This window comes from Bos taurus, chromosome 5 (genome assembly GCF_002263795.3).
Source record: "Bos taurus isolate L1 Dominette 01449 registration number 42190680 breed Hereford chromosome 5, ARS-UCD2.0, whole genome shotgun sequence".
NCBI classification, from domain to species: domain Eukaryota; kingdom Metazoa; phylum Chordata; class Mammalia; order Artiodactyla; family Bovidae; genus Bos; species Bos taurus.
This window is the reverse complement of record NC_037332.1, coordinates 101,810,322-101,822,731: the sequence shown is the minus strand read 5'-3', so window position 1 is coordinate 101,822,731 and position 12,410 is coordinate 101,810,322. Positions and strand designations below refer to the sequence as shown.

At 40.0% G+C, this 12,410-nt stretch overlaps 1 protein-coding gene across 3 annotated transcripts in view; it reads right to left on the bottom strand.

Annotated features, from left to right (window-relative positions):
- Nucleotides 1-315: 315 nt before the first annotated feature.
- The window catches only part of CD163 (CD163 molecule), a 36,464-nt gene continuing 24,369 nt past the window's right edge, over nt 316-12,410 (bottom strand). The window contains exons 11-17 of one of the 3 annotated variants that reach the window (XM_010805535.2): nt 8,513-8,833; nt 7,430-7,738; nt 6,905-6,940; nt 6,593-6,700; nt 4,766-4,861; nt 3,617-3,669; nt 316-514 (exon numbers count right to left, since the gene is read on the bottom strand). In XM_010805535.2, coding sequence (XP_010803837.1) covers nt 3,647-3,669; nt 4,766-4,861; nt 6,593-6,700; nt 6,905-6,940; nt 7,430-7,738; nt 8,513-8,833 — 893 coding nt within the window. In that variant the 3' untranslated portion in view covers nt 316-514; nt 3,617-3,646. 3 annotated transcript variants of the gene reach the window in all.

The following is a 12,410-nucleotide window of genomic DNA, read 5'->3' as shown; positions in this document are numbered from 1 at the left end:
GTTCAATCCCTGGGCCCGGAAGATCCCCTGGAGAAGGAAATGGCAACCCACTCCAGTATTCTTGCCTGGAGAATCCCACAGACAGAGAGCCTGGTGGGCTTACAGTCATAGGGTCACAAAGAGTCGGACACAACTGAAATGATTTAGCGCACAGCACAGTAAGAAGAAAATTACTTTTTAAACCAAACTAGAAAAAGATATATGGAAATAAGAACACTGTCAGATGAAAAAACATCATATTATATTTATGAAACTCTAAAAGTGAGAAAGCTCATTCAGAAATTCTTAGAATCAAAAATAAGGAGTTAAGACAAATTCAAATCAGCAATATTCTTTTTTACTTAATACCCTTGAAAATCTTATCTACAACTTTTTAGTCATCACATTCACCAAATTAATTTTTTTTTAATTCAGCAGCAGTCTTTTGAATACCAGGAGACAAAGGACTGTATTGTGATCTTCAGTGTTGATCCTTGCTCACTCAGTAGTCCAGGTCTTCTTCAAGCTGGCTGAACTAAAGACACAAATAGAATAATGTTACTTTTCTCTTCATATGCACATGCACACATGTAGAAGAATTACATTATAATTTAATATAATGTATTATATTACCTCTGTCTCTCTCTCACATACACACACTCATTTGCTCACTTACTCACATATATTAAAAACCATACTACTTTCCTAAACAGAAAACTTAAATGCAATGATCTTCAAACTTCAGTGTGCTTAAAAATTATTTCTACTCCAGAGAACTACAGTACAGAAAGGCTATTTTGAAATGCACCCTAGTGTGATTCTGAAGCAGTGACTTAGTAGTGATTACTCTTTAAGGAAAAAGTAGCTTGTTATCTATTATTTATTTATTATTTGTTATTATTTATCTATGAGATAAATATCATTTATCAGAATAATACTCATATGTTTGACATTACTAACCAAAAGTCATTCATAGTCCTCAGTTTACAATCTGTTAGAATTTTTAATTGTTTTTTTACTTGTACACACATGACAGTTTTACAAATGTTCAGTAACATGAACACAAAAATGGAATGATGTTATTAAATTTTGAGCATGATTTTTTCTTTTTTAGCTGGCTGCACCACAATTTTTCCAGCCACTACTACCCCACTGATTGGCATTCACTTTGTTTCTAGCTTTGGGGCGGTACTAAAAAGACTGCTAAAAGGAATTCTTGTATATTTGTTCTTATATATTAATAGCTTTATCTGTATGAAAGAAATTTTTAGGGGTAGATTGTTGGGTCAAAAGATCTTAGAAGCATTTTTTTTTTTCAAATTAATAAAAGTTTCTAAGTTTCTCTCTCATAAGGCTACTACACGTCTTGTTTCCAACAGCAACATTTGAAGTTACATTTTCCTCTGTATTCCCACCAACAAGAAATGCTGGCGCTGCTTTAAGTTTTTGTTGGTCTGATTTATATAAAGAATAGCTCATTGTTAATCATACTTTGAATTACCCATATTGTGAGCATTTTAAAATTATTTAATAAGCGATTTATAATTCACTTTGTGAGAACCACTTTTTTCATATCTTTGCCAAATGATTTATTACATGCTTTGTCTTAACAATTGCTTTTTATATATGCTGCTGCTTAGTTGCTAGGTCGTGTCCGACTCTTCACAACCACATGGACTGTAGCCTGCCATGCTCCTCTGTCCATGGGATTTCCCAGGCAAGAATACTGGAGTGGGTTGCCATTTCTTTCTCCAGGGGATCTTCCCGACCCAGGGATTAACTCAAGTCTCCTGCTTAGCAGGTGGATTCTCTACTACTGAGCCACCTGAGAAGCCTTTTATATATAAAGTATGATACTATATATATAGTATACATATATTAACACTTCATCCTGTATACAGTTTGTGACAACTCTATGTTTATGTGTCTATAAGCATGATATTAACATTTTACATTTACATACTTTTAAGAAGTCTAACTTTTATTCTTTGTCTCTGTATTTCTCATATGCCATATAAAATATCTCTACAAAAACCCATACTTCTGCTATATATCATTCCAGAGGAATAGTCCTCCCAAAATTGTTTAACAAAATAGAAAATGTACCCACTAATTCATTTCACCATCTTTTCTTTTTTATCTATAACAACAAATTTCTTGCCTTATTCACTTTTTTCTTTTGTTCCATTTTTCTTATGAAAACAAATTATAAAAGCAAATCTGATTATATCTTGCCTGAACTTAATCTTCCAAAGCCTACCACCTCCCCAACAGTCCCTGAAATAAAATATGAACAGGAAATACAACAGATAAGACCATTTGTTATTGGGCTCTATGAAGCCTTTCCTGTCTAGACACTCATCACATCCCTCCCCTGACATGGCCTCTCTGTACACCCACACAGAAACTGTGAGTTCTTTCATCAAATAGCCATGTCTTTGTCAATAGCATATTTTATCTCTGCATCTTCAGTGCTCAGGACACCACTTGACACCAAACATACTTTCAATATGTTTTTGAATGAAAGCTTACCACTCCCCAAAGGTGTGATTCTCTTTTATGCCACATTTTAAAATTTATTTTTATTGGAGTATAGTTGTTTTACAATGTTGTGTTTGTTTCTATTGTACAGTGAATCAGCTTTACGTATACACATATCACCCCCCCTTTTTTGGGGGGGGATTTCCTTCCCATTTAGGTCACCACAGAGCACTGAGCAGAGTTCCCTGTGCTATACAGTCAGTTCTCATTATCCACTTAATACATGGTAACAATAGTGTATATAGGTTAATTCCAATTTCCCAATTCATCCCACCCTCCTTTCCCTGCTCCCCACCCCATGCCACACTTTGTACATGCCATGTTCTTTCCCTAGAATGGCCCATCTTTCAGTCACGATATTAAACTTGATCATCACATCTTCACAATCTCTCCAAACTCTTAGGCAAGCTTTCCATACGCCTGTAGTATCTTTTACTATCTTTATCCTAGCATGCATTATACACCTGCAGACACGTCTTGTCTCTTTTCTGAAATGACTCATAATATCTTTAGAAGAGTTATTCATATTTACTTCCCCAGCTTCTCCTTAGCAACATAATAAACCACTGTTATTGCTTAAGATATATGTAACTAAGGGATGGACAAGGGTCATTTATAAAAATTTGTTGCAGGGACTTCCATGGTGGCATAGTGGATAAGAATCCACCTGTCCATGCAGGGGACATGGGTTCCATCCCTAATCTGGGAAGATCCCACATGCCATGGAGCAGCTAAGCCCACATGCCACAAACACTGAGCCCGCATGCTGCAACTACTGAAGCCCATCCTAAAGCCTGAGCTCTGCAACAAGAGAAGCCGCAGTGAGAAGCTGTGTACTGCAGTGAAGAGTAGCCCCCACTTCCGGCAACTAGAGACAGCCCGCGCAAAGCACTGAAGACTCGGCACAGCAAAAATACATGAATAAATAAAATTAATTTCTTATAAAACTGTTGCATATTCTGAATATGGATATACATACTAACATAAACATATATGGCATGCATATGTATACACATTCTTTCTTTCTTCTTAATACCAGAGGCATTCTCAAAAGGAATGTAACTGCTTTGAACAACAATGAATAAATTCTTCTTACCTCACCAGGTTACAATTCCCTTTCTCTTTTTCATTGTACGTCAACGTGATCTCCTTTTTCATCCAAAAATAGGAAGAGATTTAGATACAGAAATTAGTCCAGCATCATTAAAACCATCTTACCCATTGGAATTTTCTGAAAGGAAGAAAATAATTACTGGGAAATAAATCAGACCTCCCCTCATGTGCCTCAGAAGCTCTTTGAACATTTTAAAACACTGTTCACCATTAGGAAGGCAAACAGTGTCAATTAAGAGGCACAGAAAGTCTTTCCCATGTCTTATATATATTTCTTTGAGTTTTGGCAAATACCAATTCCTTTGCACTGAAGAAGTGAGGCAGATCCCTCTCAGATGGTAAGGAATATTGAGAAGGCATTGAGTCTTCATAAAGTGGATACTGGGTTTTTTTAAGATGTTTATTATTATTGTACTGTATTGTATTGCATTGTAGTTTTTAGCCACAGGGCATGCAAGATATTAGTTCTGGGATCGAACACATGCCCCCTGCTGTGGAAATACAGTTTTAACCACTGGACCACCAGGGAAGTCCTTGGGATATTTTTTACAACCCAGCAGAGTTATGCCTCCTAGAGGCAGAATTGGTGCTCTGGTGCTAAACAGAAATCAGAGAATAAAGAAAGAAGCTTAATGTAATGGGAAATAAGGCTAGTCCCATGAATAGGAATGGCTTCTGATGGGACAAAGACACAGAAAGCTTAAACTTTCAGAAAAATGTAAGTTAGAAAAAGGATCGTAGCAGAAAGTGGAAATGGAAGAAATTATGAAAGAGATATGGAATGTTTAATCTTTCGAAGATTAGTTTCTGTTTTAATATAAAGATGTGCAAGTCATAATATCCTACAATGTAGTTCCTCTGTCAGAAATCATCATGGACCTCTTAGCCAGAGGTCTTCATGATTGCAATTTCTAGGAATAATGAATACCTAGTCATTATTAAATATTCAATAATGAATATTTCTAAGAATAATGCTTAGTTCTTTCCTGCTTTTCTTCCTTTTGTGCATCACAGGCTTCTTATTATGTTTGAGGTTTCTTTTCACTACTATGTCAAGTAGAATGCCTCTCAGCCTCAGCTGCAGTTACCAGTCTGAACCCCAGGGCTATGGACCCTCTAAGAACCCACAGACCTGAGGAATTATATAGGTCCAGATCATCTGCTTTTAGGCAAGAATTCATCTCCCGGTATTGAATTTCGTGGACAGAGTTCTCTCCTCTTGAGGAAACTGACAAAAGAGGTCATAGGTTAGGAGTCAGGGGGGCATAATAAAACTTTCCCTCCCTCTGTGTGCTTTTTCTCAGCAGTGCAAGCACACCCAATCATCACCTAAGCCCTTGTCCTGTTTCCATTCTATTCTACTACCAAGCTTCACCCTTGTGAAGCCACAAACACAAATGCAATAGCAATGAAACTAAACCAGGTATCCCACTGCCATCTTATTACTACCCAGTTTCTTCTCCCAAGGCAGCCAGCATTCTTCCATAATTCACTGGAGATTCATCTAAAATCTTTATAAAACTTATCCTTTCCTGCTCATTCTCACTATAAAGTCTTTTTCATCTTTCATCTCAACTATTTCAAAATCCTATCTTTGTCAATAATGTAGTTCTCTTTCAGCCCCTCAGATGTCCAAACAGAACTTTCTAAGAGCCTGCCTGACTACTCTGTCCACTATACCATACTCTTTAATGACTATTAATCTTCTTACTGGAAAATACAGAACTTCACTACTTGTTTCTTCCCCTTTCTTCAGCCTCATCAGGAACTTCTGTCTTTGAACTCACGTTTTACTTACCCCGACAAAAACACCAAATGTGCCATCTTTAAGCTTCTCTACACTCATAAATATTTTTTTCTCTCCCTGAAATGCACTCACTAAGTTCTTTGCTCTATATCTTCAAAATTTGTCTCAAAATCTTCTAGAAGCCTCCAATACTCCTTTTTCAGTTAATTAATGTATTTTCTGGGCCCCCTTTGTTCTTTATTCATGTTACTATATAATAATACATTGCAACTTATTTGTTTACATATATTTCTCTTTCGCTAGACTGGAAATTACACAAAGACAAGAACATTGGAATATCCATGTCTGAGTCATCTTCAGAACTTAGCGTGTTGCTTAACAGAACAGTAAATTTAGTAATAAGTATCGGAGAAGGCAATGGCGCCCCACTCCAGTACTCTTGCCTGGAAAATCCCATGGATGGAGGAGCCTGGAGGGCTTCAGTCCATGGGGTCGCTGAGGGTCGGACACGACTGAGTGACTTCACTTTTCACTTTTCACTTTCATGCATTGGGGAAGGAAATGGCAACCCACTCCAGTGATCTTGTCTGGAGAATCCCAGGGACGGGGAAGCCTGTTGGGCTGCCGTCTATGGGGTCGAACAGAGTCGGACAGGACTAAAGTGACTTAGCAGCATAGAGTAAGAGCAAACAAATGTTTGGACAATAAAGGATTCATCATGCATCACAAAAGCATACTCATTCTAAATGATCGATTCTGTAACATTCAATTAAAGATGTAGATAGACTATTTGCTGTTGTTTTTAGTTGCTAGGTTGTACCTGACTCTTGCAACTCCACGGACTATAGCCTGCTAGGCTCCTCTGTCCATTGAATTTTCCAGGCAAGAATATTGGAGTGGATTGCGTTTCCCTCTCCAGGGGATCTTCCTGACCCAGGGCCTGAACCCTCATCTCCTGCATTGGCAGGTGGATTCTTTACCACTGAGCCACCAGGGAAGCCCATAGCTACATTATAATAATCATCAATACAAGCAGTACCCCTTTTCTTCTCTGAATTTTTGTTTCTTCTTTTGGGGAAACTGCTTAAATCTCTTCTAGGTTTCCTCTTTGTGGCCATTTGATACTTGAATCTAATTTTTGTTGTTGTTGTATTATTCCAAGAAATTTTTTATGCCATAGAAATGTTAGAGACACGATAATTTGGCTCAGACCTGCAAGCCGCTGTCTCTGTCTTCGCCTCTGAATCCACAAGAGGGTTGCGATGAGAAAGGCCAACAGAATGACCCCAAGGATTCCAAGTGCAACAGTGGATGAGTGACCTGAGCACAGGGAAACACCACAAGAGGTAATAACACCTTAGTTAAAAGACCTGGGTCCCCAGTTACTATCCCTTTTCTAGGTCAACTACAGGATTGCTGAAATGAATTTCAGCTTCTTAGAGCTTCTGACCCAGAACATCTTAATAAGAGGGATTCTAAATAATGCAGACAACCGGTCCCATCCTCAGAAACCCCTTGATATACCTGCGGCCTTTACTGATCCTTTGCTCTCTGCAATTTCTGTAGGAGAAAAGAGGAGAGACTCAATTCTGGCAGTTACATACGGAACAGTTACATCTGTTTCCTGTCTGGGGATTTAGCCTCTCAATCAAGTAAACTACTTCTTCCCACCCAAAATTAGAGACCCCTAGTTTTTCCTCCCTCTGCACACGGACACATGTAAGCTAAATGCTTTTCCTCAGTGAAAGTCGCTCAGGCGTGTCTGACTCTCTACGACCCCACGGACTGTAGACCGCCAGGTTCCTCTGTCCAAGGAATTCTCCAGGCAGGAATACTGGAGTGGGTTGCCCTTCCCAACCCGGGGATAGAATCCAGGTGTCCGACATTGAAGGCGGATTCTTTACCGTCTGAAGACCAATGTATAACAACACGAAGGATTCTCTCCCCACCAGGTCGCTGTGTTGGTACTTCCGGTCCTTACACAATGCACTTCCCCGCCCACCCTCTCCTCATTGCGGCCGCCGGAGATTCCAGACCCCTTGCGCTCACCTGAGCACTTCACAGAGGCATCCTCCTTGTGCCCGCAGTCACTGTGTCCCCAGGATCTGGCAGGACAATCCCACAAGGAGGACTCATTGCCCTTGCACTTCACTTCATTGAGCCATATGGGCCCAGTTCCCTGGCCGAACGCTGCCTCTTTTCCTGCCTCCAGAGCTAAGCCACAGCCCAGCTGGCGACACACCACCTGGGCATCGTTAAGGTCCCAGGAGTCATCACACACTGTGCCCCAGGAACCTCCGTGCCAGACCTCCACGCGTCCAGAACAATTAGTGGTTCCTTCCTGAAGCCTTATTTTATCTGAAAAATCAGAGACATCTTGATCATTTCTGAGACGATAAAAGCTCCCAGGAGGTCACAGGAGAAAAGAAAAATTTGAAACTCTTTTTAAAAATCTGTTTTAAAAGATTTTTTAAAAATCTGTTTGCTTATTGAATGTGCATTTGGAATTTTACAACATTCATCTTTCATGGAAGTCCATGTCCTTCCAACAAACTAGGTATATTAAATATTTCATCCTGGACGTTAGAACGTTAGTGTGACTTAGTAAATGTCAATGAGATAAAGTTAGCATTGTAAATGTATTAGGTTGGTCAAAACTTTTGTTCCATAATTATACACAAATGAACTTTTTGGCCAACTCAGTATAAATCCTCTCAAACTGCCAGATAAATAGAAATCTTCTTCTGGTTTAAAAAGGTGTAGAACAGGGAAATAATTCAGGATTGATCTTTCTGACTGCTTCTTTCCTTACATTGAGTGTAACAAGATATTATTTGAAAGAAAAATGGAGCAACTCAATAGTCAAATACTGAATTATATATTCTCTGATCCTAATTTGTTCACAGAGAAAGCACAACTGAATAAAACTTTTGAGAAGGCCATCAGAGTATGATCATCTTTGAGAAAATGGTCACTGATCCTGAATATCCAAAGGCCAAATTAAATAAAATCAGTTACGTCATCCAGGTAGAATAAGAGTTAACCAAACCTTACTCATTCTTACTGAGTTAGATCAGGAGATGAGAGTGGAGCAACAGAATGAGATTGTCATACAGGCGCACAGATACTCACCAGCACATGTGATCCAGGTCTCCTCTGAGGGGCTGGCCAGTCTCCTCTTCCACGGAGATGATGGGCACTGCCATAAGGTTTCAGGTCCCTTAGGACACCGGACATTGTCCACCCACATGTACCTGTTCTCCACCTTGTCTGAAGGTGCTGGTCTGATACTCCCTTTGTCAGTACAGCCGAGCTGCCTGCATACCACCCCCACCGTGGTTGCAGACATGTCGCTCTTGCCCACGCTGCCCCAAGCTCCGTTGTAAAAAACTTCCAGGCGCCCTGCACAGGTCTCGCTGCTGCTGTCACTGATGAGTCTGAGAGACATGAACTCTGGGGTGAAATAAATAGCAGTTTTGCCTCTTTCCTGAAGATCTAGAGGACTCTCTTCATTTACTCTGATGTGTGCATGTTTTAAAAAATAGGTCAGTGTGCTTCCCTGGTGGCTCAGACGGTAAGAATCTGCCTGTAGTGCAGGAGACTGGGGTTCAATCCCTGGATTGGGAAGATCCCCTGGAGAAGGCAATGGCTACCTACTCCAATATTTTTGCCTGAGAATTCCATGGACAAAGGATCCTGGCTGGGTACAGTCCATAGAGTTGCAAAGAGGTGGGCATGACTGAGCAAGTAACACTAACATGATCTAACAGGATATGCCATCATTAGAAATTATTTGGTAACTTCTTAATGATTTGGTACAGTCAGCAAAAACAAGACCAAGAGCTGAACTGTGGCTCAGATCATGAACTTCTTATTGCCAAATTCAGACTGAAATTGAAGAAAGTAGGGAAAACCACTAGACCATTCAGGTATGACCTAAATCAAATCCCTTATGATTATACAGTGGAAGTAAGAAATAGATTTAAGGGACTAGATCTGATAGAGTGCCTGATGAACTATGGACAGAAGTTCATGACCTTGTACAGGAGACAGGGATCAAGACCATTCCCATGGAAAAGAAATGCAAAAAAGCAAAATAGCTGTCTGAGGAGGCCTTACAAATAGCTGTGGAAAGAAGAGAAGTGAAAAGCAAAGGAGAAAAGGAAAGATATAAGCATCTGAATACAGAGTTCCAAAGAATAGCAAGCAGAGATAAGAAAGCCTTCCTCAGTGATTAATGCAAAGAAATAGAGGAAAACAACAAGAATAGGAAAGACTAGAGATCTCTTCAAGAAAATTAGAGATACCAAGGGAACATTTCATGCAAAGATGGGCTCAATAAAGGACAGAAATGCTATGGACCTAACAGAAGCAGAAGATATTAAGAAGAGGTGGCAGGAATACACAGAAGAACTGTACAAAAAAAATCTTCGTGACCAAGATAATCACAATGGTGTGATCACTCACCTAGAGCCAGACATCCTGGAATGTGAAGTCAAGTGGGCCTTAGAAAGCATCACTACGAACAAAGCTAGTGGAGGTGATGGTATTACAGTTGAGCTATTTCAAATTCTGAAAGATGATGCTGTGAAAGTGCTGCACTCAATATGCCAGCAAAGTTGGAAAACTCACCAGTGGCCACAGGACTGGAAAAGGTCAGTTTTCATTCCAATCCCCAAAAAAAGGCAATGCCAAAGAATGCTCAAACTACCGCACAGTTGCACTCATCTCACACGCTAGTAAAGTAATCCTCAAAATTCTCCAAGCCAGGCTTCAGCAATATGTGAACCGTGAACTTCCAGATGTTCAAGCTGGTTTTAGAAAAGGCAGAGGAACCAGAGATCAAATTGCCAACATCCGCTGGATCATTGAAAAAGCAAGGGAGTTCCAGAAACACATCTATTTCTGCTTTATTGACTATGCCAAAGCCTTTGACTGTGTGGATCACAATAAACTGTGGAAAATTCTGAAAGAGATGGGAATACCAGACCACCTGACCTGCCTCTTGGGAAACCTATATGCAGGTCAGGAAGCAACAGTTAGAACTGGACATGGAACAACAGACTGGTTCCAAATAGGAAAAGGAGTACTTCAAGGCTGTATATTGTCACCCTGCTTATTCAACTTATATGCAGAGTACATCATGAGAAACACTGGGCTGGAAGAAGCACAAGCTGGAATCAAGATTGCCAGGAGAAATATCAATAACCTCAGATATGCAGATGACATCACCCTTATGGCAGAAAGTGAAAAGGAACTAAAAAGCCTCTTGATGAAAGTGAAAGAGGAGAGTGAAAAAGTTGGCTTAAAACTCAACATTCAGAAAACGAAGATCATGGCATCTGGTCCCATCACTTCATGGGAAATAGATGGGGAAACAGTGGAAACTGTGTCAGACTTTATTTTTTGGGGCTCCAAAATCACTGCAGATGGTGATTGCAGCCATGAAATTAAAAGACACTTACTCCCTGGAAGGAAAGTTATGACCAACCTAGATAGCATATTCAAAAGCAGAGACATTACTTTGCCAACAAAGGTCTGTTTAGTCAAGGCTATGGTTTTTCCAGTGGTCATGTATGGATGTGAGAGTTGGACTGTGAAGAAAGCTGAGCACTGAAGAATTGATGCTTTTGAACTATGGTGTTGGACAAGACTCTTGAGAGTCCCTTGGACTGCAAGGAGATCCAACCAGTCCATCCTAAAGGAGACCAGTCCTGGGTGTTCATTGGAAGGACTGATGCTGAGGCTGAAATTCCAATACTTTGGCCACCTCATGCGAAGAATTTTCTCATTGGAAAAGACCCTGATGCTGGGAGGGATTGGGGGCAGGAGGAGAAGGGGACGACAGAGGATGAGATGGCTGGATGGCACCACCGACTCGATTCTGAGTGAACTCCAGGAGTTGGTGATGGACTGGGAGGCCTGGTGTTCTGCGATTTATGGGGTCGCAAAGAGTCGGACATGACTGAGCAACTGAACTGGACTGAACTGATGATTTTGTAGATTTTCTTAAAATATTTGTTCTATAAATACTTTCAGGTTTTCTAATCTTGGATTTTGTAATTAGGGACCTTTAAAATGCCAACAGTGACTCTAAGTTGACATCTAAACCTCAATCAAAAGTTTACTCAGAGCCTTTTATGAATTACACAGTTTGGGTTTTTTCTCTCTAAATTATGGTAATTTTGACTTTGTAACCCTGATCTGTTCATTTTTGGACAATTGTCCTTGACAGTTAAAATTTAGTGAGATACTCAGACACTCAAACCAATGTTTTGCATGCATTACCTTAAAATACAATAGTTCCCTTTCTGACACTTTGAAAAGTGAAAGTGAAAGTTGCTCAGTTGTGTCGGACTCTGTGTGACCTTAGAGACTATACAGACCAGAATACTGAAGTGGGTAACCTATCCCTTCTCCAGGGAATCTTCCTGACCCAAGAATCAAACCGGGGTCTCCTGCACTGCAAATGGATTCTTCACCAGCTGAGCTAGTTTTGTTTTGTATATCCTCTACCATATTTATGTCATATTAAATGTGAGAGCAAAATCACATCTGGCATTTAGAATTTTTCATTTTGCTAAGTCATAGCACCATTTTTCCCCCAATACATTACAACTGAGTACATTTTTCTAGTTCACAGTGCTTTCCAATATCTTATCGTGTATACAAAACAAGAGCGGTATCTCATTGTGATTCTTTGTCTGTCATCAAAAATTACTTGGGCATGGCGGTCTTTTTATCTGTAGAACGTGGTACCAAATGTATTTCTTTTTTTCCTTTAAAAAAAAGAAAAGTTTTATTTATTTTTGGCTATCCTGAGTCTTTATTGCTGCACATGGGCTTTGTGTGGTTGCAATGAGCTGGGGCTACTCTCTAGTTGCAGTGTGTGGGCTTCTAATTTTGGTGGCTTCTCTTGTTGAGGGGCAAGGGCTTTAGAGGGTGGGCTCAGTAGTTGTGGTGCATGGGCTTAGTTGCCCTGTAGATGTGGAATCTTTTCAGATAAGAGATCAAACCCATGTCTCCTACA